General features: G+C 39.0%; 1 protein-coding gene across 4 annotated transcripts in view; it reads right to left on the bottom strand.

The window, feature by feature from the left end:
* Window positions 1–27,859, bottom strand: part of celsr1a (cadherin EGF LAG seven-pass G-type receptor 1a) — a 118,316-nt gene that overhangs the window by 18,572 nt on the left and 71,885 nt on the right. For all 4 annotated transcript variants that reach the window (XM_017697017.2, XM_017697016.2, XM_037537301.1 and 1 more), the window contains 16 exons: window positions 20,282–20,439; window positions 16,265–16,428; window positions 15,464–15,589; window positions 11,448–11,620; window positions 10,334–10,519; window positions 9,743–9,856; window positions 9,336–9,510; window positions 8,950–9,091; window positions 5,405–5,525; window positions 4,765–4,948; window positions 4,495–4,596; window positions 3,351–3,445; window positions 2,707–2,916; window positions 998–1,181; window positions 694–837; window positions 8–188 (listed from right to left, as the gene is read on the bottom strand). In XM_017697017.2, coding sequence (XP_017552506.1) covers window positions 8–188; window positions 694–837; window positions 998–1,181; window positions 2,707–2,916; window positions 3,351–3,445; window positions 4,495–4,596; window positions 4,765–4,948; window positions 5,405–5,525; window positions 8,950–9,091; window positions 9,336–9,510; window positions 9,743–9,856; window positions 10,334–10,519; window positions 11,448–11,620; window positions 15,464–15,589; window positions 16,265–16,428; window positions 20,282–20,439 — 2,459 coding nt within the window. The remainder of the gene's footprint in view (window positions 1–7; window positions 189–693; window positions 838–997; window positions 1,182–2,706; window positions 2,917–3,350; window positions 3,446–4,494; window positions 4,597–4,764; window positions 4,949–5,404; window positions 5,526–8,949; window positions 9,092–9,335; window positions 9,511–9,742; window positions 9,857–10,333; window positions 10,520–11,447; window positions 11,621–15,463; window positions 15,590–16,264; window positions 16,429–20,281; window positions 20,440–27,859) is intronic.

Here is a 27,859-nt window from a genome sequence, read left to right as displayed (position 1 = left end):
AGTGTACCTGAGACTGCGACGATCAGGGTCATAGCGCTCGGGCAGTAAATGCCCTAGAGAGCGATAGACAATGACAGCAGCCACTGGGAATGGAGGAGGAACCTCAGCCTGCCTTTTTCTCCTTTGGGCCTCAGAGTGGTCTTCCTCAGTAGAGCTGGTCTGAGTCACTGGCTTGTCAGTTGGAGCAACTGCATGGAAAATTAGAGGGTTCAGGAAGGGTGATTTTACATCACATGATGGGGAAAACAGGTAAAATACAAATGTGTGTTATTTTTTATTAAATGTTCAACAGTTAGAATGAGAACCTAGTTGCCACCCATTTTGCAATGTTTTTAAGAATGAAAACATTTAAATGTTAAATATGTTTAAGTATGTTTTTAATGTATGTCATTGGCTAATAACGGATATATGATAATATGCACATATAAAAAAATATATATGATAAATATGCATATGCATATATTTTATATATATATATATATATATATATATATATATATATATATATATATATATATATATATATGCACCCATCTGACATATAGTTTTCCTAAAAGACGTGATCTAAATAATATAATCGGAATATTGAAACTCCATGAGTAAAAGACATTTTCTATACTACTTCTTTTTTCTGAGGAAGAGGTTAGTTAAAAATAGATGGCATTAATTCATTTGTCACATGTGGATATTTACCACTGTACTCTGGGGCCTTGAAGGCAAACTCTGGGAACAGGACTGATGACTTCAGGTCTTTGGGATACTCCTCTTTAATCTTTTGGAAGTGAGGGATCTTTGCATCGTCTGGGCTGGAAGAATCCAGGTAATCAACCGCCAAGACTTCGGGGGTGGGGGGTAAAGAGAGACATTAATTGTACTGACGTATAATGACAAAACAAATACTAACATTTTCTATTTAAAATAAAACTCAACAACAATTCTCAACAACAGAAATCAAATTCTCATGCTCTCTGTTTTATTCCTCAATGTTGGAACTCACTCATGTTGTGTGTGACGATGGTGAAGGGTTTCAGGTAGGTCTTCCTCATGTTGCGAGCCACAGTGGTGGCATACTCCTCAAAGTTTCGCAGCAGGTGTGCTGTCCCGCCCTCTGTCCTCTGGATGTGGTCCCAGTGCTCTTTATTGCTGGGGTCCAAGATGGCACTGCCTGCCTTCACAATATTCTAGAACATTCCATACAAACATATCACTTAAAGGAACACGCCAGTAAAAATGAAAAATGGTATCTCTAAACATGCTTACTCGCATCCTAAAGTAGAGCTGCAGTAATCTCTAGAGTGAGATTTTACCATTTAAAGACCATAAAAAAACTCTTCTGATGACGTCTCTGAAAGGTGGGAGGAACTTTTCAAAACTACGACTACTTTGGCGTAGATATTGGGCAGAGGGCTGTTTTGAAACCGCTGCTAGGAATATTACTGATGCAGTATAATTGTAGCAACTGTCAGTAAATCATGACTATGATGAAGGATATGGATTACTCAAATAACAGATAGGACTTCTCAAATGAAAAGAACAATACGCTAAAAGCTAAGGTTGACTAAGTACAGCCAATCTAGATACCTCAGTTTGGTTTCATTTCTCTAACTACAAGGGTAAAAAACCTTCCATTTTGTGTCGAATAACAGTAGAATTGGTGTTTTCATTACAATTTTGTTTCACAACTGAGGGCTACACTAAAATTTTCTTGGATATATTTATTATCCTACAGATCAGTGGTTAGGCTAGCAGTCAGGACTGATTGACACCACAGTGACTGCCAAAGGTTGTATGATTGCATAATGATGCTGGCAAATGTAGTGAGAGAACACTGACAAATAAAAACATAAATATAATATATAATTATGAATTCTGTCAAACCAATAAGGCTGGGGGATATAATGCTATGATACAGATTACTGCACCAAGAAAGAAATAACATAGTAAATGTTATTATTATTAATGTTTTATACACTATTTTATGGAATAGTGCCTGCAACCAAACCACAGCCATGATGTTTTCAAAATAAAAAGTGCTCTATTTCTCTTATACAACAATTTTGCAAAGTAAATTAAAAGGTCAAACAATGAAGCCCTATGCATTGTTTTACATATAAAGATATTCAATACTAGGGCACTTTCCTAGGGCAAAAGGAGAATAAGAGTAAGCTGTTAGATTAGACTAAAGTGACTAGAATAACACAGCTATTAAAAAAATAAGCTTGTACTCAGAGCAAACTTGTAAATAAATATATAAACCAATTTAACACAAGTGGCCAGGCCACAATAATATTAGGTATATGGACATTTTATTCAAAATGCATGCCCCTTTGGTTCAGCTCAGCTTCTGTTCAGCTTAGGCATGATCTCTGTTTACAGTCTTCATACATGTTCATCCACTAATTTAAATGAACTGGGCAGATCAAACACATTTCACAGGCTTACTCAGCAAAGGAACCAGCCAAACTGGATTTATAAATGATCTACATCTACAAGTCACCCACTCTTTCTGTGTCACATAATCATTAACTGTGTTCTAAACTAACACAAGTAACCAGCTTGGTAAAACTATCATTTCACATGAGAGACAAAACCACATAGGGAAGGTTGAAAAGCTGAACTAAGTCTAAGTAATATAAGTGTGTTTCTTGATAACTGACCATGAAAAAACAGTATTAACTGACTGTTGTAACTCGTGGGGAGTCTCACCTCATTGAAGTTAGCGTCCTTCATGGCAGCAAGATCAAAACCCTGCTGCTGGCTCTCGTACTGCAAAACACGTGAGATGAGGTGGAAGGCTGTTTTCACGTCATTGCCGTAGAAAGACTTGGTGATGTTGGTAGCATTATGGAGCATGTTGGCAATATCCTTTGACTTCTGTCCATCCATTCTGGACTCATTACGATGCATCTCTTCATTCTGCATAGGGGGAAGAATGGGCAAATTCAGAAAGGCAGGTCAACAGCAAGCTCTCCACTACTATTTAAAATCAATAGTACAGCCAAGTTCAGTTTTTCCCTCATACCAAATGCTGCAAACTGTGCCAAGTTGTTAGAGGCTGGCAAGTTGTTAAGTATTCTTAAATAGGCTTGCTGATGTCTAGCTAAAACATCAGTAGCAACCATTTTGATAACAGTATGATTACAGTAAACATGTCATTACTGATCGACTCCATTTGGGCTAAGAGAGACAAATGTTTAAAATTATTCTTTGTCAAAATATCACTTTAAGGGGCATATCACAGATGCAATATAGATACCTGATGAATATTAATACTGTCACCTTCCTTGAGAAACACTATGGAACTATTCTACAGCTCTCTAATTAGATCTAAAGAAAACTGAAGATGGTACCAGTTTCTTCAGCTGGGAGAAAGTGATGGTGGTGCAGTTGAAAAGCTCTGGAGGTAGCCAGCCTTTCTCATCACTGCAGTGTCTGACAGCAGTACCTACAACAGACCAAAGAGTGCAAAAAAACAAAAACAACAGAGTTTAGAAACTCAATTAAAATCTAATTAAATGTTCTGCAGTTCCAATTCTTCATGTTGAGGTAATGACATCTTGTGCATTAATTAGTGCAGAAAGCCTGCAAAAAAGAATAACTGTGCTTGCATAATGAAAACTCAAAGGTAACAGAGGCAGCCAGAATGGAAATAGAGCCTAAATGATATCAGGTCATTGCTCTTCTAGCACAACATTGCCAGTAATACTTGTATGACTTCCCCTTAGAGAACAATCTGGAACAGTAGCCTCAGCCCAGACCCATCGTCCACAAAGGTCATTCACTGGCTCTATAGAGAATGTGACTCTTTGCAGGCTCGGCCAAGTTGTCCCTTTACAATTGACCATGTTTAGCCAACGGTTCCCTCCAGAGAGAAAGCCTCATTAACATTCGTTTACCCGCCCAATGAAAAGAGCTAATGGCAGGGCTGTACCAGTGTGAGGGCTCAGCGAAAAGGGCTGGGGAAAGACTAAAGAGCCCAGAGGAACATGGCAGAGCAGAGGGGCTAAATGCCACAGCAACCAAGTCATTTGTCTCAGTCACTATGTCTATATTAATGTGCCAACAAGACATAACATATAGAAAATAACGCATGTGTATGTACACTTTAGTATAAACCCCTATATTGTGGCAGTAATGTAGTTCCACTGTGAATGTCTACAGTTAGACTATTGATGAAGGGCTAAAATATGGGCTAGTTTCTGACCACAGAGCTGCTCTTAGCTGAACATTTTTTGAGCAGTGGAGCACTCTCAATTCAGCTGTGTTGAGGAAGATGCACCATCTAAGTAATATCTAGCTAGCAGTGGTGCTGTGTTCAGGAATTGACCAATGAGGAATGGGGTAAACGTTTTTTGACAAATGTTCGGCAACAGACGGGCTACAGTGTGTAACTGCACACCAATATAGTCGATCTATGATAGGAGGAACTCAAAATGTGGTTTGCACATCTTCAAAGTCCAACAGGTTGCTCTTAAACAAGCCTGCACAACTCACCAATAGATCCCTTGGGGCAGTTCATAGCAACTGGACGACCAAACTTGGTCCTGGGCCACCAGATACCAGCGTCAAAGGCCTTGGGACAGCCCTCATAAACAACTGCAGGTCAAAATAAGGCATATGATCACAAAATCAGTTTAATTCAATTAGGTGAAATCTTTTGTAGAAATATCTGAATTGTTTATTTTTCTAGAATAATTTAAAATTATATCGCTTGAGCACATTACATGCTCCCATACTATTAAATGCTGACATTTAAATACGCACCCTCACAACCAGTGGTGGTCACTTCAGCAAAGGGGTTGTCACAGCGGTTACACTGTCGCCCGATGACGCCTGCCTTGCAGGGACACTGCCCAGTTTGTGGGTCACAGGCTCGTGAACTGGCGCCGGGGAAGAAGCAGTCACATGGGTAACAGGTGTCACTGTCTTTGGGCTGATAGTAGTTGTCCTGTGTGAAAGACAACTGTTAGTAAGCTATGAACACATGTTCATCATACTTATGATCGTCTGTTCAGCAATGCAGCAGTTCAGCTTCATTTTACTTGTGAAGATCATGGACAGAAAACCACACCAGTATCATTTGAAAAGATGGGTTTCATTGCAAAATGCATTACAGACAATTTTAGAAAATTTTTCTTTTTTTTTATGATGTCACTGGGAGTGGACTTCACTCATACACAAGAAATATCAATGCTATATTATGATTAATAACACCTTTATAAGAAAGATAAACCTGTGTTTTCCATCATATGTCAGCTGTTATTCTATTCAAAAACATGTTACATGTAAATTGTTACAAATCGATTTATAGGATTTTGGAATGAAACTCAAAATACAGAATGCAAGAAATGTTTCTGGTGCTGTGTTGTGGACTGCATAACCTGCATCAGCGTAGTGTGTGTACCTTGCATCGGCACTCTCCTGTGGTCTTATTACAGTCTGGGTTGAAGCCTTTATTGATGTCACAATTGCAAGGGCCGCACATGGGGCTGCCCCACCAGCCTCTGGGACACGGCCTCTCCACCCTGACAGAGAGCAGACATAGAATGAGATAATGTATCTGTAACTTTTGTTAATCTACAAGCAGTACAATTTGAAGCGTGCAACCCAGTTCCTGACCATTGAAAACAGTTGCACAATGTAACTGCGACCTTAAACTAAAGCAGCTGCCTCTGGTATTCAAATGCTCCTGAAAACCTTTATTGGTTGGATCAGGTGCTTCATATTAGAGTCAGAAGTAAACGCTGCAGGTGGTGGAGCATGATCCTCTCTGAAATAACCCCCCGACATCATCACTCATCAGTTCAGGAAACACGTACCAGCACAGCTCGGGACAGGGAATTCGGGGGAGGAGAGAGTTTTATTAATGCGAAATTCTAATGATTTTTAAAATAATTCTGCGTAATTAAGTTGTAAACAAATTCAGAATGTTTTGATGTGAAATGCTCCACTGCAGAAAAAAAGTCCGAATTGTTCACAGCAGTGGTGATGGGAACAAGATGTTCAGTGTTTAACGCCTCTAAAGAAAGATTGATTGATGATTAAACATGTTTCTTAACACATGACACATTGTTTTTATGAGAGTTTTGACATAAAAAGATTTAAAATACATCGATGGATAAGAGGTACATGTAGGGTGTTGTAAAGCATAAAAAAAAGCTTTTTAAAAGATTTACCACTATTTTACCCTTATCAACAGTACATATATGCACTACACACTCAGGAGTCATGTGTAGGTTCACAGCTTGTTTTGAATAGTACATAAAATGGCTAGATTTGCACTGTCATGACCCCTGGTGCCTATTACAACCACTGTGAAGAAATATGACCTGTTAAGTTTCTCTACAATGCACCAACAGGCCTTATAAAGAGGCAGTTTTTGCCTTCACTGACTCAGAATTAGTGTTGATCAAAGCTCTTTGTTTGAGACACAAGCTTCTCACATAAAAGTGGTGATTCATTTGATCTACAACTGAGCGTGGTCGTGCAGATTTACTACATTGAGATGATCATTCATTCTGATTTATTAATTTCAACATTATTTCAACAGTACTTGATTTACATTTTTACCTTTTGTCCCGGGTTATTTTGGACACTGAGACAGTTCATTTATTCATTATCCCCAAGTGATATAATGTCCAAAACATTTCAGCTGAATTCTTCTTCGGGAGCAAACCCACCCCAGAGAAAAGCTCATAACATCCTAATCTGCAGTCCCAGCCGGAGCTTTACTTTAAATCACTCAGCCTCCTGCAGCTCCTAATATGGAAGCAGCAAGGCTGAGGTTTCAGTCACGACATGATAACTGCACATTGTTTCTACAATACCTGATAACTCCACGTATGGATCTGGCTTTCAATTCATGAAGTGTTTTTTAAAGGCAGTGCACTGTTCCAGGATCAGACTGCCCATGTGTATTAATGATTTGCACTGAATGCAAGAACAACATGCATCTGAATGCTACACCTCTGCAGGGATTCTCTGCTTCTACTAAGAGCCCAAGAGAGCATAATCATTCTTTTCCTGTGGGTGGGTAGGTAGGATGGCCCTCCCCTCTCTCTCTTATTTAGCAAAATGCAAGCCAAAATGAGTGTCTGTTAACTGACGTAACAGAAATGGCAGTTAGTGTTTTCCTCGTGCTGAACTGTCAAATGACATTACATTAGTAGCAGTTTGAAGTGATGCACTGGTGCCTCAGAGGTGTCAGAGGAAGCATGCGCTAGCCTTTACCTTCCCAGCTTGGTAGCACTGTTTGATAGGGAGAGACCTAACAAGCAGCTGAAATTGGCCATGGGGAGAAAAAAATCCCCCTAAAAGTTTAGGGTATTGCTTTGTTTTGGTCTATATTATGCTGTGTGAACAGTTACTCCAGTTAAATTTATATATTCACTGTATTTTTAAAAATGATTCTGAATCACAGCAAAATAAACAAACTGAATCATATCATGGTGAAATCTGACATCCCATAAATCATTTTCTAAATAATCATAATTGAATTTCACACTCCTAGCTGGCAAACTGCCAAATGAGAGTGCCAGGGTCATTGAGGCTGATCAGGTGGAGCGAGGACACTTAAAGCTACAGGGTCCTCCATGCTTCTTCAGTGCTGACTAGAATGAGGGAGCCTGTGCAGGCATGTGTTGTGCTGTACTGTGCTATGTACTACTCTCTGCTGTGTGAATCACAGCCAGGACAATGACACACAAACACACTTATTCACACACTTAGCACTAGCCTCCGGAGGATCTCCACCTGGTCACAATTTACACAGGGGGGGTGAAAGTGCCTAGCTCAGTCACAGATACAGCAAAAATTAAATCAGGTTATTTCAATATGAGAGCACACAAACACAAAACCATACAATACATACGTCCTCATAAAGGTACGCTAGCTCTCATGTTTAAATCACTTGTCAGATTAATATTTTTTGTAGTTATATACACAACAAGCAGTTGCATAATTGAAATATTAAGTTTAAATATTATGAACTAGACATCAAAGGGCTTTTTTATGTTTTATTCAATATTTAACCTATTTTGGGGAATTAATTGACAAAAAAAACTGCAGTTATCTTTTTACAATAAATGCTTACTTATTTTGATAAGTATATTCATTTTATAATAAAGCTTAATTTCTCATGTTCAACAGCTTTTCTAGTGAATTTAGAATAATCTTCAGTGCTGTGTTACTCTAATCCATTAAGAACATTTGTGAAGTTTAGAATGATCTGAAGCCTGTGATGCTACACAGCACTAGTACATTACAAATATTATATGTATTGACAAAACTGTTTAAAAATTTGGAATCACCTGCAGTTATGTTATTCAACAGTAACGTATACAGTGTAGAATAAATAGAATATATTTTAAGATGCTTTGTGATTTAAGCTACTAATTAATGATAAATATAGTGGAATGACTGCCACCTTTTATATTTAAAACATTCTACATATTAATTTTAATCTTAAGATTACAGCTTTCTTAGTCATTTTGAAAACATTTATAGCTCTGTTCATCATTCTGTACAATTCTGACATTTCATTTTTACAGCTTCCTAATAATAAGCTGAAATCTATGAAGTTGTAGAGTCGCATCATCAAAATATAATAAAAACAGGGTTTTCTAAACTACTAAATAGGGATTCTAAACTTCTGAAAAGTAACGTACAATAGGCTAATTGACACTATGTGTGAAATTTACAAACTCCTATATACACAAATTGCAATGACAATGTTTTAGTCACCAAGTATCAACAAGCACTGACAAGAGTCAAATGACTGGAAAGTAAGGAATCTGCTGCACTGTGTGATCTCAAGCCTGATTAAACAAATCAATCCAAGCAGCCGCTTAGTGCTTATGTAAGTTGTCATAAGTGGTCATGCAGGCTTGATAAGCAGGAAATATGAGTCAGAATAATGTGAGAAGATAAATAACTTTTTTTGGTTCTTACTTGTTCTCGCAGTACTGTCCGTAGTAGTTCTGACCGCACTCGCAGGTGTAGCCATGAGAGGAGCTCGGCTTTCGGACACACGTGGACACGTGCTCACAAGGGTTCAGGAGACATGCGTCCACACATTTCTTACCAAAAAACCCTGGAGAGAGAGAGAGAGAGAGAGAGAGAGAGAGAGAGAGAGAGAGAGAGAGAAACAGAGACACAGAAGGGAACACAGAAAAAAAGAGAGGGAGGACACAGAGATAGAGAGAGAAGACAGTTCATAAGACAGAGGGAAAAGGGAGGTGGTAGAAACTCAGAAGCTCACACAAGAAAAACTTTGAATTGAAAACAAATTCGCCCATAAAACACCAGGGCCCTGAACACAGGCCTCAGATAAGTACCTGGGTCACACACGCAGGTGTGAGTGCTCCAGTCGTCCATGCACTGGCTGTTCTCAGGGCAGATGTTGGAGTCGCAGGGGTCAGCCAGGTCACAGCCCTCTTCTACATGGATCTTCAGGCCCTGCTGCATGTTGATGTTGGCTGTGTTGGTGGAGGTCTCCCCCATCCTCACACCCTATAACACATACACATTTTACAACTTGCAGCATGTGGGATCATTCATACTGTATTTGACTGGTTAAAATATACAAAAAACTAACAAACACCATTCAGTCCAGGGATTATACATAACACTAACTATTGGCAGGCTGCAGCTGCCCAAAGACGACTGGACTGCAGCAATTTGAAGAATAAATCTTTTTTTAACAAGGATGTGTAGTGTGAGGTGGGTTCTGGTTTGCACTCACCTGCATGCAGCCCTGGAAGCCTTGCAGGACATTGTTGTTCTCACCCTGAAGACCACCAATGAAAAGACTCCTGACTTTGAGTCCAGGCAGCTCATTCCCAATTTCCACTGACCTCTGCAAATCATAGTTTAGAACATTTACCTCAGCCATTACTGCCAATGCTGCAAATTAGCCATAAATTTAGAGAGAAATATCCACACATGCACTGGTAAAAAAGAGGGTATAACACAGACTAAAAATAGCATTTCAAATGCAATGATTTAAAAATAATTTTATTTATTATTATTCATTTATTTTATTTATTATTTTCAGACATGAAATTCATTTTATCGTCCATATTCCACTGCTGCGCGAGTGGTCATTTACATTTGTGTATTCACTGTATATTTTTAAATAATTCATAACGGAAAATATGGAATCATTTGAATCATTTCATTGTACCTTAAAACACGTCTTAAAGTTGCTTCCCTCCTTGAATCGCTTCTTAAATTGTAATCAAACCGTTAAGAGGTCAGATGGCTAAAGTGTTGGTAAAGAATGTATGACTGTTTAACTAAGAGGTGTGAAAAAAATATGACAGTACAACTGTACCTTAAACATGTCATAGTCCAGAGACACCTGGGCCATGTATTTGGTGTCTTTGCCCTCTTTGCTGCTGGTGATTTCCACAAGAATATGGTGCCACTCTCCATCGTTCACTCTGACCTCTGCAAACTCCAGCAGAGCCACACGCTGCTCCCCGAGTTTCACCTCCATCCTCACCTGCCTATTCACCAGCTACAGACAAAACAATAGGTAGACATCAATAGGTAGACATCATAAAGATCTCACATTGTCCAGTGCACAGAAATTAATGGCTGAAGAAGCTATTTAAGGTCCTTTTTTAACATAAACTATATTTGTAATTATTTTACCTATAAATGAAATGATTGTTTTCATAGTCCAAATTTCAATTCCTTGCTCTCGTAACTACGAATCTTAGATATTAGTCTTAAAGGGAATTTCCACAAATTAAAAAAAAAAGGAATAAATCAGTCCTTGAAAAATAAACAGAGTAATTCAGAGTAGTTTGATGTGAAGTAGTTTATTGTAGAGAAACGTACAGACTCTGACCACTTCATAGTGGTGGTGATTATAAACAGGGGTCACAATGTCTACAACACAAATGTAGCCATTTTATTTCTTATCCAAAACCACCACTGAACATACACGTGCATTCTGTAATGTTATTGGTGGTAAAATAGTCAGAAATCTGAAAAAATAAGTTGTTTTTGGGGACTATTTTGCCCTTTATGTATCCCTCCACCATGAGCAGATTAAAATAAATTGATTAAAATACATTTTAGGACAAAATTCTGTCGCAAAACTACCATAGAACAATGACTGGTCAGATGTCGGGTTCCTATCACCTTCACTCTGAACTATTCTGACTTGGCAAGTTTCTCTAGAACAGAGCATTTAATATCAAATCATTCTGGCTGACCTTTTTTATACCTCAGCCATTGAATTATTTTTTAATTTTTGAAAATCTGTGGAGTCCCCCTTGTGACAATTAACTGAATAACAAACCTGGTTGAATGTCCAATAATATTAAATAAAATAATTACTGCACCTCCGTCAAACTGATTTGAAAAGAAACTGCCCTGCTCCAAATCAACACAACAAAAAATTGCACTTTCCAAGGAAACAAATATCTGTTACTCACCAGCAGGTTGATCTGCGAGGCAGGACCAGCGTTAGCCTGCATGAGGACTGCCGTGTCGCTGCTCTGTCTAGTGCGGAACATCAGGCCTATGTACCAGGGCACAGCCACGGTGATATCAGGATCAGTCCAGGACACCATAGCGTGGCCATCAAAAGACTGTAGTGATGACATCACTGTGGAAAAGAGGCCAGCTGAAAATGCTTTCTGTACAGTACACACAAGGCCCAACTCAAATCACTGTGTTAACTTATTTTCGCTTAAAAAATCAAAAAAATGTGTAATACGATGGGGGTTTTGTACCACCTTCGTTTTTCTCAACATCAACAACAGCTATTTCATACAGCACAATTAACTGCATGCATTACTCCACAATACAGGCAACTTCAGACATCAAACATCTCTCTTCAACTACATTCAGGATGAAGGAAAAATTGCATGCATTTGACTTTTCAGCAACCCATTTGTTTAAGGTGTTTTCTATGCAGTAATGAATTCCTACTCCATTCAATCAGTAATCTGAATTTGTGATCTTTTGAGTATCTCCCGGGACAGTGAGACACTGTTGATGTGAAAACACCAGCAGTGCTTCTAAGTAAATCTGTATGTGCAAACCAGGTATGAGTCCTAATCATTGTGAAGAACAAAAACGTTAAGGGTATAATCCCTTCACAAACACATGCTTCAGTCCTGGGAGACCATGTGAACTCTAATTTAACATGGAGAACAAGTCAGTTCCATGTCCGAGGATACCAGCTCTGCAGAGATGTCAGTACAATCCAAACTGTTCATGCCTGAAGAGGTTCTTTTTGCTGAATTGAATCAGAGTGTGAAAGCTCCAGATCTCACACTCCCCCAGGCACATTTTTCCATTGATGCATACAGACAGTAATTATCCACAAAAACAGAAATCAGCCTCTCATATTTGGCAGAGTCTCACTCTCAGCCTTGATTCATCTTTCTCCATCTAAAACGACCGTTTCTGTTACCTCAAGAGAAGCGTGCAGATACAGATATTGATGTCAGGGGTGGGTGACACGACGAAATATCATTTTCACAATAAATTGTGTCATAATAAGCATTTCCAAACATATGGTAGGGATCATCAGTAGTTCTGAAACACTGTACTAAACAACATTAGAAGAGGTTTAGAACAGTCCCCCAAATGCCTGTCAGAGGTTCTAACATGAACATTATGCAGCAAGAATAAAGCTTGATTCGGTATAATAATTCCTTTTCCTGGGGGAAAGCCATATGTATTTGCATCTTTTCACAGCCTAGCAATAACATATAAAGCCTAGAGACAAGACAGGGTGTATGGAGTCAGTGCAACTTAAAAACATAACTGTAATCAAATTATGGTATTGCAATTATTGTATAATAGAAGTACTGAAGTATAGAAGTATTTTTTTCCACAAGAGTGCACAGGAGAACTATTTTTGGTTCCCTGAAGAACCTTGGTGGTTGATGGTTCTTTAAAGTTTCCTTGTTAAATCCTAAAGTGCTTATTTTATGGAATTATTAAAGAGTGCTTTCTCCCAATTTTTAGGAGTGTTGTTAAGAGACCATGAGCTAAAATCCTGATGATGCCATGAGTTCAAGAGACTATAACTGGTCCTACTTAACTGAATGCAGAAAAATGTAGTATGTAAAACTTTTAATAAAAAAATTAACTTTTTGATAGTAATTCAAATGAGGAACTTCTGTTTCCTGCTGGTGCATTCTGTCTGCTTTAATGTATTACATTACAGAAACACACTATATAAAGCAATACTCATCATAATCACCGAAATACATTAACGTATTACATGTATATTGTTTGGATATCGTTCACCCCTAACTGAAAAAAACACATACTTGAATTTTTTGTCACATTTTCTAAATCTTTCAACATCAAATAAAAAAAACAGGTATTTATAGCTGGACCTGCTCCAAAATTCTCAGACATCTCCAAAATATGACGATAGGCTCTGCACAGCATTTTAATGAATAAAACTGACAACATTACAAGCACTAGCTGAATAGCATCAACAAGACTGCCTGCTAAACTGCCAAAAATCTGCTAACGGTCCCAGCTAGAGTTCCCCAGGATGGATACTCTATCTGTGGACTGGCAAGAGTGCAGCACCATAATAAAAGCACAGCCTATCCAAAGATGCTTTTACTGGCATTTGAGGCAAGCCACTGATGGAAAACAAGGCTATCCTGTAACTAAATGAAACCACGAGGAAGAGAGCTATTTAAAGCATGCATCTCATCAGCATAAAACCCAGCAGCAGGCACGCTTATTCGATTCCAATTGGAAAGGGCTGTGTGAGTCCTGCAGGGTTATTTCTGATGAGATAACGTCAACATCCAAGTGCCGCAACAGAACCTTGCGAGATTCGACAGGCCTACAGGAGGACCTGAAAGAGACCAGGTTAACATTTACTCCATGGTGGCGCCACGAGCCTTACACAACATCCAACCGCAAAACTGCTGCTCAACACAGGGGCTAAACTATCATTAAAGCTGTTTCAACACAGTTTCATTAATCAATCAACACAGGATATAGTACAGTCTATTAAGCAGTTTGTGCAGCGCGCATCAAAGGTGCTGTGCTATGAGCCATTCTACGCTTGCCAAGACCATTTAACCATGAAGCACAGGAATGCTACAATGCAATGCAAATCAGAACACATCCAAGTTCATCATCTGTACGAAGTGCAGACGGTCTAATTTCCTGCCTCATTAAAAGTGACTATCATGTAAAACACTACAGTCTATTCGATGTTGATGAGATGACGTGAAAGGAATGCTCTGTAAGGTTGGGTTCTGCCTTAGGCTACCGCAGTAATATGGGCTGCTTTATTCAAGACATCAAATCAGTCCTGGAATGTGGTCACATGAGATTGCAGACCAGAGGCTGTTGTGACATACACCGACATTGGTTATCTCAGTCTGACCACAGACATTTCACCACAAAATATATGACATTAGGGTGAAAGAAAAAAAAATTCACTGAATAACCACTGATTCTGTTGGGGTTATTTGGCAGTGATGATACCGCACATTTGAACCTGTTTTCACATTATCCAAAAAATGCTATTTCACCCATTTTAGAAGTCTCTCAGTTGAACTATGCAATATTTTTCTTCAGTAATGATAGTGCTTTCTTAAAACTCTGACTGTTCAATTAATTTTCAGATTAATCAATTAATAGATTGGTAATTTAACACAGTTACAATCCTACAAGATATACTACATAAAGCAATAAAACATACACAATCAAAAACCTCATCCTATTGCAAGGGGCTGTTACATCAAACCAAAACTTCTGTTTTCAAACAGTCCCACTTTTTATGCCTAAAAGCATGTCCCTAACCGTAATGGCATTTCCTTTTGTCCTTTGTGCCTGAACTTGTAACCCTGAACCTAGCTGAAGTCATGACTCATGCCTTTGCTCTGAGGGACGAAATCCAACCCTTTTATTAGGTAGAAAGAATAAGAAAATGTATCCTAGCAGGCATGGCAAAAACAGGGCTGTAGATGTGCTAGTGGGTCTTTCTGGTTGGTGGTTTGAGTCTATGGGTCAGTGAGTTAGATATGGAGCAGAAAATGAGAGCAGATCCTGTCTGATTGCTATCAGTGGAGACATTTCCCTAACAGGAAATACACACGCATTAATGCTGCAGCCTGCTTCCTGTGCTTCCACTGACAATCAACAAGTGAATCAAAATAAGCCAGTAAGGCAACAAACAGGCATACAGACAAGAGTAGTAAAATGCAGTCAAATGCAAAAGTTAACCAATTGTGACACGATTAATGGTTGACCAGTATTATTTTGGACAAAATTATTTACTTTTGCTGGACTAGAAAACCTTGACTCATCAAAACATCCCCAGAAGCACTCATCTGGAACTGCAATGCTCACAGTGCACCGTAAAAAACGCTGTTAGCTGTTAGTTAGTGGCTCACTTGCATATGGAAGCCTTCTAGTTATCAGTACTGCATAGACCAATATGCAAATTCACACTCACCTTGTTCACAGTTCTTTCCTCCGCGGCCAACAGGACATTCACAGGAGTAGGTGTTCCACTTGTTTTCACAATGACCTCCGTGCTGGCACAAACCCTCCTTACAGAAGTTTCTCTTTGCTGGACAGCCTGAACAACACAGAAAACATGGTGGATGAACGGTACACAAGATTAAACACAGCACACAACATGAAGTAGGACTTCTAAGGTGTACATAACTGTGTAGTTCCCAGCCTTACAGAGAATTTTACAAATGATTAATAGTGAAAGTGATTTTGTCAGATTTCATAAAAATTAACCCCTTAAAATCCCAGGCTCATTACATACTAAGGGTTATTGTTCAGTATCGACAGGGACACCAATGCAAACTGGTTGAGATATTCAACCTTTAAGGGGTTAAGTAAAAAAAAAAAAAAAAAAACATTGCTAAAGTAATTTCTAGCTCTCACCTAAGCATTCATAGCTTTGGATATCAGTTGGGTTACTTATCTATTTGCAGTCTTGACAGCAAATGTGTATGTGCATGCTCTGAGTGTATTTGTACTGAATGTAGCCAATACATATTTCGCACTGGAGCTACAATTCTTACAAGTAATGGTTTATACCCAAACAATTAGCACAGTGCAAACTATATATCTGAATCCTCACACACTTTCCTCAAACTATGACATAGTTTCTGACACTATGTTATGACATTCTGTTGTGTATAACAAACTGACAATTTCTTGGCCCAAACTGTTGTCTGTATTATAATTCTACAGAGCACAGTTGCTTTAATAAGCCCAAAAGTCTTTAGAATCAGACCTGCTGTGGTGCCATTGTTGGCGATGAAGCTGGCCATGTCCACAGGCTTGCTGTCGATGGTGAGGTTCCTCATGCAGCCTACGAAGTCCCGGTTTCGCACAGGAAAATCCTCCGGTAGGTTGGGCACTCCACCCAGCAAAAGAGGACCCGTTAGATCCAAAGATCTGTGAGAAAACAGCTGTTAGATCGGAACAGCATACAGAGATCTAGCTACTAACCTTGGAGATCAACATTAACAACGATGAACTTAATTCAAATAATCTTCATATTTATACAACCAACTATTACTCATGCAAGTCTGAGAACGATGCACCTTACAAAGTTTGAACAGAGGTCATTTACATATATCAGTACAAAAGGTACAGTCACAGAAACAGTCTAATGCTAAGGGACAAAGAGAGGCTGGAAAATAGTCACATACAAATGTAAAAAGGACAACCTTAAGCTATAGCACTGCTTCATCACACAGTGCACTGCAGGTAGTCTTAAAAAGTTCATCATATGATTCTTTGCAGGAAGACTTGAATTTTTATTATTATATAATGTAATATTACTGCAAGAAGGGACTCTTATTCACTAACTCTCTAAAATAGGTTATTCTGACAAAGGCTATTTAGTAATCACATGACCAGATGCATTGCAAGTGATCAGAGGACAGTCAGGGTGACCTGGCCCTGTACTTGTGGCTGCAGGCTTAGTTTTGTATAATGACCAGGCAGCCCATCAAGCCTCTTATGACACAATCAACATCAAATGGCCCTGTGGGGTTTAGCAGATTTACACTGACCTGGGCCACAGTATTAGGGTGTTGAGGAAAATAGCATGTCTGTAGTAAATAAGGTCCACATTGGGGGTTATTCACTGACCAGTCCCATGATGCTCAGTCCCAAGTCCCATGCCATGTCCCAAGAGGCCATGTAGCTAACAACTGATAGAAGCTTACATCACACCAATTAGCACTGAGCAAACTGTAATGATCACACACTTGCCCCAACATACTTTGGTCCTCAGATTTTTTTTGTTAAAACTGAAAGAAGTAGCATTATTGAGTCTTACAACACACTAAAATATGGTAATAATTATTATGTCAGTAAAGCCTGACATAATAATTTAAAAGTCAGTGATGTCAGGTTGCATTTTGCGGTAGATTTTCAGATCATGTCATAGGTTTTGACATATTAACATCACACACACAGGTTCAAAAAGAAGGTCCAGCTTGATGTTTAGGCCACATACACACAGTATCTAAACCACTCATCCCTCTAGGTTGTGGGGGATGCTGGAGCCTAGCACAGCAGAAGGACAGGAACCCCCCTGACAGATCGGCAGTCCATCAGAAGGAGTGTCTCCAATGCAAAATTATTGTACATTATTGATGAAGATGTGACGTGGATGCTTCACCTCCACCCTTAATCAGTTTTGACTCGGCCCTCTTTGAAGTCCTTCTATGGACTCACAATCACTAGACTAATCCACTTGTGGGGGTCTGAAGCACAACCAATTTTACAAAATGTTCTTCTGCATGTTGTGTGCAATGACACATGTCCAGCAGAGAGGTCTCCAAATCCCCAAATCTTACATAGTGCAGCTTTAACCATACAAAATAATTTGATAGATAAATAGATAGATTCAACTTTATTGTCATTACTCAGTACAAGTACATGGCAACGAAATGCAGTTAGCATCTACCAGAAGTGCAAATAGTAGCAAATAGTGCAAAAAGAGACTGTGCAAGTGTGCAATAAATAGGCATAGTGCAACATTACAGTATATGGAATAAATTACTATTATAGACATGCAAAAAAATAGATTATAGGTGTGTAGATATATACATGAACATGTTGGAGATGTACACTGTATTGAATAACTGTTGCGATGTGTTTGAGGCTAGCATTTAATGATTTAGGCATGCGGCCCACTGCAAATTATTAGCAACATTAGTCTTGTAGCCCCACTGCAAAACTAAAGCAAACTTCAGACTCCAAATATGTCTTGGCTGGTTGATTACATTTGGGGTAAAGATTTTTTGCCAAGCTATCACAGTCTATTGCCATATCTTGATGCATGCATACACTCACTTTTCAATCTAAAATCTCAGAAAAAAAAGGTATGACACTGTCACTGGGGCAGTACCCTTTTTATCACTGTGGTAGTACCCTCAGGGGTACATCTCAGTGCCTTTAGTCAGGGAACATAATTGTACTGTAATCCATTGAAATTATATTTTCTAAATTGTACTAACTCCACACACCCTGTCTCATCTCCAGGCTTTTATCTTATTGTTCTGTTTTAAAACATTAGTTTATAAAAAGATACAAACATCTACTTTTCCACTAGGAAAAACTTACTTAAAGTACACAGTTGGACCTTAAAACCGCTGTTTCACCTTTGAGGGTACACTTACATTGTTTGTACCTTCATAAACAAATCATGTACCTGCCTGGTACCTTTATTTCTAACAGTGTAAAACGATGCAAAAGGGATAAGCAAAACACACAGTGAACACACAAAAGACTTTTTTTCATATTAACTATCAATCACTTTTAATCACCTGAATATAGGTCTTCGATTGAGTAGTGGAATGTGGTTGTACTACAAAGAACAGGTAACTGCCTAATCAGACTGGACACACTGGTTTTAACACAAACTCTTTTATTTGTATTCATTTGAAGTGCTTTTAGCACAGCAGTCTGTAAGCAGCCACACCTGACAGCTTAATCTCTGCTTCTAATTCTGTTCAGACAGATATTAAAACAATTAGCAACATTACTCTAAGATAAGGTTGGAGAGCAAGTACTTTCTGAGTGCTTAAATGTGTGTGTGTGTGTGTGTTGGAAAGGGAGAGGCAGGTTTAACATTAGAAAGCGTGTAGACAGACAGAGATTAGAACAAATAAAAGATGGTCTAATCGCTGGTGATTACTGTCATTTAGCTTTTCTCTTCCTCTAAAGATTAAGAGGGTTTTTCATATAGCAGGATTTCTCAGTTAGCCAGGTAACTTAAGCCAAAAGTCAAGACATTGCTACAATGTTTATTTAGGCCAAATTATTTTTTCTCTGTGTTGCAAATGTAGTTGCTCAGCTAAGACACGTTTGGTGTCTAAAGCTTGCTTCTTTAGTTTCGCCCTGGAACTACGAGGTCAACGTAACACCTAACAAGTGACGGAAGCTTCAACTACACCAATTACCATCATGCTAGCTGCATGCTTAAATTATCACACAGTTACATTAACTGCAAATAGACTTGCTTATGTGGTTTCTGACAAACTCTTATTTATAAAAAGACAAAGTACAGACACATTTTAGGGTTCAAGATGGCTGCTACTGCTGTGTTTATCTATGCAATGTAGGTTTGTTCATTATTACAGATAGCAAGAGGTCAACGGCCCACTGTTGACCTGCTGACAGCAAAGCTGGAGGCCCAGTGGCTTTTGGCTCAGCATTTTCCGGGTAGCCCACTGGGGGTTAAACAAAGCATTAGACAAAATGCTTTTCATCACTTACTTTCCACTCACAATCTAATTTACTTATTTTTCCTTTATTATTCCTTTCGTGCAGGCGGCACGGTGGCATAGTGGGTAGCGCTGTCGCCTCACAGCGAGGGGGGGGGCCTGGGTTTGATTCCCCGGCCGGGTGAGCGGGGTCCGCTCTGTGTGGAGTTTGCATGTTCTCCCCGTGTCTGCGTGGGTTTCCTCCGGGTTCTCCATTTTCCTCCCACAGTCCAAAGACATGCAGTCAGGCCAATTGGACATGCTAAATTGCCCCTAGTTGTGAGTGTGTGAGTGACTGTCTGTGTCTGTTTGTCTGCCCTGTGATGGACTGGCGACCTGTCCAGGGTGTATCCTGCCTTCTGCCCGATGACTGCTGGGATAGGCTCCAGCACCCCCCCCCGCGACCCTGATTGCCTGATACACCTGAGGTTAGAGACTCCCTTCTGGGGGCCAGACTATCAGTGTAAACTACATCTTCCAGTGTCTGTAAGTGAAATGTGTTGATATATATAGAGAAAGGGGCTCACTTCTTTTGTCCAGTCTGTGTGCCCTGTGCGGCACAGGAATAGTTCCCGATTTGGCTCCCGAAGCGCACTGCCATGGCGATATCGCAGTCATCCACAGCCACCACAGCAACCTTCTCCCCTGAGGGCCCGTGAGGAATCCCCAACCGTCCGATGTTAGGCTGCAGCACAAACAGAGAGAGAGAGAGAGAGACAGAGACAGAGATGTCACATGATCAGTTTCAATTCACAGCACAAACATTTAATCTAAGACACACTGTAAACTGTAATCACATAAACATGTGAACAGAATTACACAGAAAAAAAACTTCAGCACATAAAAATCACCTCACATAACGTCAGCAGTATAATACTCTGAGATTCTTGCAAAAATAATACTAAGAGTATTAATATATGATATTAGACTCAGATTGACTAATCAGATTACACAGAAGTTTTTTTCCAGTGCTGCTTCATGCCCTCAAAATATTTCCTCCTAAGCTTCAGAGAAAATGAGACTTTATTTTCTCACAGTGATTTCAGACGGAATGTAAAGGTGGCAAGATAAGCAGTGACTCTCTCTGGAGTGCTCTAAAGAGCTGCTAAACCACAGGAACTCACTTACTCATACTAACACACACACACAGGCATGCATTTGTATTCAACCCCTGGCCTAATCCTAACTTTCATATGTTTTTGACATGTTAATGAGAGTCTGTTGAGTGTTTGTTTCATCTAAAATGGACCAATCAAAATAAAGTGCCACCAACATATTTAATTTTCAGTGAAAGACGATGTAACAAGACATGGCCATTCGACGCAATGTAAGGAGTAGCAGCTATTTTCAAATTATTTAAAAAATGGAAATACAAGCCACAACAACAATATGTATCTATGGAATAATATCATGTCTCATATGCATTATATATGTGAGTACTCACAGGTAACAATATCCCATATATATTCATTATGTACTACATGATGTATCTAAACCAAACCTAATAGCCAAAAATAACAGATTTTGCTTTCAATTTTTTTTATTAAATATCGTTCTATTGTGAGGAGCATTTTGTTGCTCCTTTTGTTGCCCCTGCACTGTAAAAAATGATTGAACTTCAAATAGCAAGTCAACAGATCCTAAGCCACTTTTTGTTAAAAATTAACTTTTTGTTTAAAATTCAACTACCTTACAAATGTTGAGGCATATTTCTTTCCTAATTAAACACTATGAAATGTTTAGGCTCAGGAAAGTCAGGAAAATGTGCTGAAAATGTACAACATTGACCACACACACACACACACACACACACACACACACACAGATGAAAGCTGAGACTGTTTACAGTAGAGGCTGAGTCTGAACTGATATCTGAACGCTGGCTGTAAGCACCTGGCTGAGGGCAGATATGGGCATCTTGTCTAATTCCATTTAACACACACTCACTCAAATTAGAGTTCACACATCAAAAAAGCAAAAGGAGAAGAGAAAGGAGTGTAAAAGAGCACAGAGAGTGCACGAGAAACAGAGAGAGTTTTTGTTATTGTTAGCACTTGCAGAACACTGAACAACTGCATTTATCACAAAGACAGATTTAGACTGATTATAGAGAGTCTGTAAACAATAACAACCAGTGTACAGCAACTGCATAAACTTCTTAGTGATAAGTAGCTGATTGGATGTGAGTCTATTACAACATGATCTTATTTTATTCATTGTTAAACTTTTTTTTTTACTTTGTTCACAGAAATCACAAAAAGTAAATATTATAATACATATAATTCATAGTGATAATCTTTTTCAGGAATTGTGCTGCCCACCCTTACAGCTTACACTATTTGAGTTGATTTCCAGCACAGTTTCCACAGCAGTGAGGCTTTTATCAGCCCTATCACTGCCCTCCTACTGCCCTGTCCCTTTTTCCACCACCTAAAAACACTCTCTTTTTCCACCAAAGCCTTTTTCAACAACTAGACAATTTTAACCCTCTGACGCTCGACTTTGCTGGTTATTTTTGCTCATTTCTTTTTATTCCGCTGTCTCTCACAAACAAAGGCACTCCTTCCTCTCTCTCTCTCTCTCTGTCTGTCTATCTCTCTCTCTCTGTATGTGTGTGAGTATATTTGATCTCTTTTCCTAAGGAAGTGCCTCAGCAGAGAGAATGTGATGGCTGAAAGCATTGAGGTGTGGTCAGCGAGAGACGTCCCATCAGGGGACCGGAGCAAACAAAGGCTTTGAAGAGCTGAGTGTGTCACTATGTGTCAGAATGTACTTAAAATAGTTGGTTAATGGGAGCAGACCTAAATCATCGCACTCGTATTTTGGTGCATTCTTTCAGCGTATTAGCAGCAGGATATGAGGGCGTGAGTTATTATCCAGATGGCTATCTTCAGCCATGTTGTTGTTTTTTCTTTAAGGCAGGAGACCGGACAAAACAAAACTGGCTAACAGTCAGTCTCATGTCATTCAGACACATTTGGGACATTTGGACATATTTGAGTATATGAATTCTTCTTTAGTTTTGCACTGGAGCTTTATGATAAAGAAGAAATGCACTGCTTTTTAAATAATTAATTCAATACTTAAACACAAACATTTTCATGTGATTTTGTCTGTTTTAAAATGTACAGACTAAGAATTGTTCACAGTGTTAGTAATAGAAACCAAACAGGTTAATACATAAAATGGTGATGAATACACTGACTGATGTGTGAGACACTATTACTATAAGATTTTAATGTAAAACATATTTTTAAAAGCCTTTCATGGTGGGGAGGTACATGAAGGGCGTTGTGAGGTGAAATTAACAGAGAACCTATTTTTACTGTCATTAACTCGAATAAAATACCAATAAATACGAATGTGAAGGCACGTGTAGGTTCACTTCTCATTTTGGATAATACATTTGCTGTATTTGCACTGTAGACATCATTGCCTCTGGTTCCTATCACCGCCACTATAAAGAAATCTGTGTTTCTATATTGCAGCAATCACATCAAACAACTTCACATGACTTTGTTTACATTTCATTGGTTTAATTAGGTGGAAAATGTGAACGTTTTGACTTTTTTTAGCCATAAAATGTAATTCTGTCCATTTTTACATATAACAATAAATCATACAATGTCAGAATCCAAGCAAACAAGCCAATTTGAGATTGCATAAGAACTACACATGGTTTGAGGAAAGTGCATAATAATTTAAGCACCCACTCTGCACTGTGCTTATTGGCTATGTTAAATTGGCATAAAAACTAATGAGTGCAAAACTACAGAAGCAACTTCTGACACCAAACATCTCCTGGGATTAAATTATATTTAGATTTTTAGCACTTTAAACAGCACGTCAGTGCAGAGAGTTCACCTGAATGACATACAGTATCATAGGCATATTTAGACTGATCCCAGTTCAGCAATATCATTAAGGGCAGTGAGATCACGTCCTGCTCTCTGCCCTCTTTGTAGGGAAGTGACCAGTACTGAAATCCCATTAAGCCCAATGGCTTTAGGCCAAGTGCTGCTCAAAGAAGTGAGGAAAAAAAAGAAAGTCAAAAAGCTCCATGCAGGCCAGGCCAGGGCTGTTGGCACACAGCCTGCCCAGAGATACAGTTTTTAGCTGGGGACTGTTTTTAGCATCCTTCCCCTTTCCAGAGCCCCAGAGTGCCTCTGTTGTATGAGGGTCTGAAAGGAACACCTGTCCCGCACGTCCCAGTGGAAGAACTCTGCTGAAGGACAACTATTAGCTGCGGTTAACACACTGAAGAGACTCTAGCTCATACAAGCCCCCACTTCCTGCATATGAACTGCTTTCTGTGGCAACAGCATTTCCAAAATATGCTAAATTGGCAACTTACACCATTTTTAGCCCGGCTAAATGTATTTTTGTCCATTTTTAGACAATAGCATATTATACAGTATCAGAAGCTACATGAGCAAGTCGGTTTGAGACTACTTATCAACTTGACACAGTCTGAGAGTTTGGGATATAAGCTTCTGTCACTTACTCCAGCAAAAAAGCAAATTTCACACACTAAGCATGTCTTTGCTGATTGACTTCAACTGCATTAAAGGGAATAATCTGTAAATTAGACTTTTCGCTTTCCTGCACTTTTGCTACTATTTGCTACTATACTATTAACAAACCACAGCCTTTAAACTTATTGAAATTAAAAGATCTGTCTTAGGGCTATTCCTAATGAATCCTAACTACCTCTAAACTAAAACAAGGAAATGTTCAGGTAAAGTTTACAAACTACTGTAAACTTTAATGCATTTTCTTTTCCAGTAGCGCTAGTTTTCCTTCAGAAGCTGAAAGCGCTTTTGAGCGTGTGCCAGCTCCCTCATAAGCATGTACCATGTACCGTACAGTACGACACAGTCAACAACAGGCAGGGTCAAGCGAGTCAGCCTCACTGGCATGCCCTAAGCTTTGATTTAAGAGTTAAGCTCCAGAGCGCTTGATTTCACAGAGTCATTTATCTAGCCTCTTAATCAAGCTCTCAGGGGAGTAGAATAACAACACGCTGGCTACTAACACAGGGGAAAATCACTGTTTTTTCTTTTCACACAGTCTTCCAGCAGAAAGATTATGAGAGAAAGGAATGATAAACAGTGGCTAAATCACTGAGAACAGTGCTGAAGAATGTTACAGAAAGCACAGTGCCATAAGAATACTGCCACATCATTATGCGCATATTTTGTCATAGTCTTTATTAATTAGCTTTACTAAGTCTAGATAAAGCCCAGATATAGCATTTTACATTAGATAGGAATGTATTAGGACTGAGCATCTCCTCAAACTGACCGAAACACCAGTCAGAGCTGTAGTCTAGTTGCACTGGATTAGCATCCCTGACAGGCTCTCACTCAGCAGGTAAAAGAACAAACAAAACCTCCTGTGTCTACAGCAGCAAAAGTACAACATTACCCAGAGTCACCCGAGGCATCAAATTTGTCCTTATCGGTAGATTAGATTAGTAGTTTTCACGGATAAACTAAGTCTTATTCTGTCAGACAATAAACAACCATGTTCAATCGGTGATGAACATGAAATTTCAACAGCTAGGTGGAACATCAATGATTTGGCAGCAGAATGACTCATCTGGGGTTGATCACTTCCAAATCTGAACACCTGAACCACAGGCACCAAGCTGGGGTTATCCCGGACTCTGGTGTGGATCTGACCCATCAAAACATGTTCAAAAGGCAGCAAGTAATCAGTGGCCCCTCTGAGGCCTGTGCCAGACTCTCCTCAGGTGGTTTGGCGGCAACCAATACTGGCAGGTAACAGACATGTGGGATGCCAAACAAGCAGCATAAGTGCCGAGAAGAATCCTGTTTGGGCATGCACCACCTCTGGATTTATCCGGAAACAGAAGCTAGGCTACTTAAACTTCTGAGAGACAGAGAAAGATAAGCTTAACACAGATCAATCCCACTGTAGTCTGTGCAATCAAAATATACAGTGGGGTCTTAAAGGTGCCACTAATAAACAATAATTTAATACAAAAGAATTCATTACAAAAAGCGTGTGTCCCCCTTTTGCTTCAATAATATTTGGCATGGACTCTACAGGTTTGTACAAAAGCCTCTGATGATCAGATCAAATCCACTGGAGAATCACCTGAACATGAACTTCAACGGAAGACAGGAATCTGATTTTCAAAGATAAACGTGCTTAACTTTGAATAGTCACCTACAAATCACATAGAATATTTAAATGTTTCTTTTACATTTTACCTACATTTTTTCAAAATGATGTTTATTTCCAGGTTTGACTAAAAAAATGACAGATTTTCAAGAGAAGGAAAAGGTCCAACTTTATATTGTGTCTCTAATAACTGCGCAGTTACATGTGAACAACATATGTAACAACAACATAACTACTAATGATTAAGCTACTGTTACAAATGGATTACACAAGTACACCTTATGCAATTACACGTGTATCTTAATAGTATTCTCTCTCATAATTACACGAGGGTAACAACACAAATGTAATCACATTTCTAATCAGACTGGAACAGAAGTTTTTTCCAGAACTTTTTTTTTCAGCAGTAAATGGAAGTATGCAATAACTTGTGTAATATGTACGTAATGACATCACTTACACTGTATCTGCCAGCTTTCCTAACATTTAGTTATTTATGTTGCTAGTGCTGTGACACTGTAACCAGTTTAACTTCAAACCGTTTTCTATGTATGTGGATGTGACAGTACAGCCGGGGTCACAGTATCCTCTAATATAACTTTTATGAAATTAATTAAATGTGCTGCATTACCCCAAAGCAAAGTCTATATTACCCCTCCATTATTACACAGTACCTACATAACAACTACACAGGAACTGACCACTTAGGTGTAACTTTAACTCTACACTACAGGAAAGTTCCTGTGTAGAAGATACACTTGTATACATGAGGCACAACTGAAGTTGACACACATGTGTAATTATATAGGCTGGACTCATGTCTTCCATCAGTAACACTGACTAAATCATCAGTAGTTACATTGTTGTTGCATATGTTATATATGTGTAAATACACAGTTATTAGAGACACTTAATATAAAGTGGGACCAAGGAAAATAAACATGCTTCACTTTAATATAGTGTATTGTAATATAGTAAGCAACAATTCCTGTTCTAAGGCTCTATACAGCATGAAATGCATATGAAATTATATATGTACACCCCTGAATCTGCAGCAGCATGCCTTGTGCCCTCTGGCCTCTGAAACTAACAGGTGCCAGCTTGTATGAGGTTGCCGCCCTGGGGAGCAACACAGTAACTTAAAAACCTCAACTTTCCTATCGGAATTAGCACTATGGATAAAATACCTGTATTGTGATTATAATGTTGTAAATTGCATCTACAAAATGCCTTACAATGTATAATAAACACATTAAATCAATAACATGGCATGGTCAAAAACGGATATGCATTATAAACACATTATTAAATCAATAGTGAGACATGGTCGAAGGCTGGTCTGCATTATCTTGATTGAAATAATGTGCTTTTGTTAGATTACATGAACGCACTGATTCATCAAATCATCCACAGAAACACTCCTCTGGAATGACTGGCCAATATGTTCAAAGCACTGGTATGGATCAGGGGCTCATTTACATATGACAGCCTTCCGAGACGTCTTCATTATCAAAACTGATATCAAGACGAAGATTAAAAACATACAGAGGCCATAATCTAAACAGTATAATACTAATCTAATAAAACAGAGAAAGCTGTTAGCTTTACTGCCATCATTAGAGCTTTGATGAGTGTGGTCTACATGAGAGTTTGTGTTTGCCCTACTACTTGCTCCCCTATGAGATCAAATCTGGTGGTGTTTTTATCAGTAAGGTGTGGGAGCGAACAGCAGGTGTCGGATCAGGTTTCAATCGGGTCCTGTAAGATTTGCCTCAGCACAGATGTGGCCAATGGGGGTCCCACACTGAGATGTGCACAAATTCAGCAGCCAGGCAGACAACACGCACACACATATAAACTCTTAATAGGAACACAGTGAGATCTATAGTGGATATGAGACTATTTGTCCAGCTGTCAGATCACAACTGTTCTACAAAAGGCCAATCTGCTCATAA

This window comes from Pygocentrus nattereri, chromosome 1 (genome assembly GCF_015220715.1).
Source record: "Pygocentrus nattereri isolate fPygNat1 chromosome 1, fPygNat1.pri, whole genome shotgun sequence".
Classification (NCBI taxonomy): Eukaryota; Metazoa; Chordata; class Actinopteri; order Characiformes; family Serrasalmidae; genus Pygocentrus; species Pygocentrus nattereri.
Note: the sequence above shows the minus strand (reverse complement) of the source record. Positions and strands in the feature narration are given on the sequence as shown.